Source organism: Lycium ferocissimum, chromosome 11, assembly GCF_029784015.1.
Source record: "Lycium ferocissimum isolate CSIRO_LF1 chromosome 11, AGI_CSIRO_Lferr_CH_V1, whole genome shotgun sequence".
In the NCBI taxonomy this organism is placed as follows: Eukaryota; Viridiplantae; Streptophyta; class Magnoliopsida; order Solanales; family Solanaceae; genus Lycium; species Lycium ferocissimum.
In genome coordinates this window covers 26,702,585-26,704,743 of record NC_081352.1, presented here as the reverse complement: position 1 = coordinate 26,704,743, position 2,159 = coordinate 26,702,585, and the positions used below count along the sequence as shown (strand labels likewise).

Below are 2,159 nucleotides of genomic sequence, written 5' to 3'. Positions count from 1 at the left end.
AGTCGCATAAAATATGACACCTTTAATTATACATCATCATAATTGGAACATGAGGTTTTACGGCTTATTAAGGCAGTGGGGCTAATCGTGTAATTAAAGGAGATGAGATATTTTAAGTGATTACCTAATTTATATAGCATTTGAAAAAATACGCAAAAACTTTTTCAAAATTTTAGTCAGAAGTATCTAATAGAAACATTTTATTGAAATGTCTGATACTTTTAGAGGAAAAGTCATACCACTGGTAGTTTTCACAAAAGAAAACTTGGGAGTATTCAAAAACGTTATAAACATCATTCAAAAGCTATGAACCATAATTCGAAAGAAAAAATACAGCAACCCAGACGTTATTGTTACACAATTTTCGTCCAAACAGTGACAATGTCGTCAATTTGATAATACTTTTTTATTATTTATCATTGTAACATTCATCTTATGTGGATTGTTCTTCCGTCCTGTTTAGTGAGTAGGAAACAAATAACCTGGTTTAGATACCCGTAAAGGAAAAAATAACACGAATCAAGAGCACAGTTCCCCAAAATTTACCGTATTTGTTTCATTACTCAAATAGTGCAATCACATGCTTCAAACACGAACGACACTGTATAAATTAACAGCCTATGATCGTATCTATATAGAAGATCATTCCAAATATTTCATAGAAGATCGTTTTCTTCTTCTCTTCCCAGGATTATTCCGCTGAAGTTCACACAAGAAGAAAGAGTTTTCACACAGAGAGAGGGAATGAGACTTTCCTTTTTATTCTCCTAAAAAGAACGTACACTTTTATAACGAGAAGCTCCAACATTAGGACTTTTTCTGAAGAGACACATATACTCTCCAAAGAGTTTTTCGACGGTTGTCTCTTTTTTCTCTTTACATAATTCCAGGTTGAACCACATGGGTGTACTGAATCCAAGTTCTTTCAAGATATTCAGGAGAGAGCTCCGCGATCTACTCATGCACCGATATATTCCTTCCAAGCCATTTTCGAAGTTGTCAAGGTGAGCCTCGAATGGTTCCAACCTAGTTTCCAAGTTCATTTTTCCTTCTTGGCCTTCACATGCTAATCTTCCCTTGTTTACCAATAATCGTGAAACCAATGACCATTTAGATACCTTTGGCTTCAAAAGTGGAACAGACAAGAAGGACAAGAACATTTGAAAAATGGAAACGCGCACTGCGTTGGCTTCCTTAAGTGTTTTAATCATATCTACTGTGTGTTGATCTGCATCTTTGGGTATGAATGACCGTTCAGTCTCCTGATCCATTTGCTTTAAGACCACGACTAGTCGTTTAGCTTCCTTCTTAATCTTCTTGCTGAAGGCGGTGAATTTGGTCATGCTGGTTTCTGTTGTTGAATCTTTTTTCCTCCTTTTGAGAGAGGATTGAAGATCTCGAACATTTTCTTTATATTGCAAGACGAGTTCCCTTGTAGTGCCACAAAGATCAAGAAGCCTCACAGATTTATCCAATAAATCTTCAACCATTTTCCCAAGACGATATTGGGAGAAGGCTTGAAGGGTTTGAGGCAAGTTAAGTAGAACATTCACGCACTTGTATAACTCCTCTAGACCGAGTAGACCATTGTACATAGCCTCTGCTGATGATGTGGGTGATATTTCCAATGCTTTGAGATTATTGATGGCCTCTTTAAGTTTTTCAGTGCTTTGATGGGAACTTCCAGGCACACTGATTGATCGAACATGGTTCGAATGTGATCTTCCGGGCAAACTAATTGATCGAAAGTGGTTGGATTTTGAAGAAGTAGTAGGCATTGTTGGTGTTTTATTTTCTTGAGAGGAAAGTACTCTCTATAGTTGTGATCACATACGGTTTGAGAGAAAACACTATTTTTTGTGATGGGCAATTAATAAGACTCTAGCAATGTTATTTATTTATAAGGGAAAAAAGATAAGAAATGGTGTTGGGAATAAGAATCTTATCATGAGCATATGATAGTAACATGAGCATTTCTTGGAATTTGGTAAGGTGCTACATATTTGGCCTGCAAGGTCTATAATTATTTCCACTTATTTAATCTTCATTGTCATTAAATTTTGAACATGGGTTACTGAGGTGGTCTTAGCTGGAGGAGCGGAACAGAAGGATAACAAGTCATAATCTTGTTCATAATGGAGATTCACGAATAAATTAAA

General features: G+C 36.1%; 1 protein-coding gene across 1 annotated transcript; it reads right to left on the bottom strand.

The window, feature by feature from the left end:
* Positions 1 to 531: 531 nt before the first annotated feature.
* Positions 532 to 1,896, bottom strand: LOC132037448 (uncharacterized). Its single transcript, XM_059427971.1, has one exon. It carries the CDS (start codon positions 1,776 to 1,778, stop codon positions 768 to 770), a length of 1,011 nt encoding a protein of 336 aa, XP_059283954.1. The 5' UTR covers positions 1,779 to 1,896; the 3' UTR covers positions 532 to 767.
* Between the last annotated feature and the right edge of the window lie 263 nt (positions 1,897 to 2,159).

Bases quoted from the DNA above. Each gene is read 5' to 3' on its own strand.
- LOC132037448 (XM_059427971.1), bottom strand. From the start codon at position 1,778: ATGCCTACTACTTCTTCAAAATCCAACCACTTTCGATCAATTAGTTTG.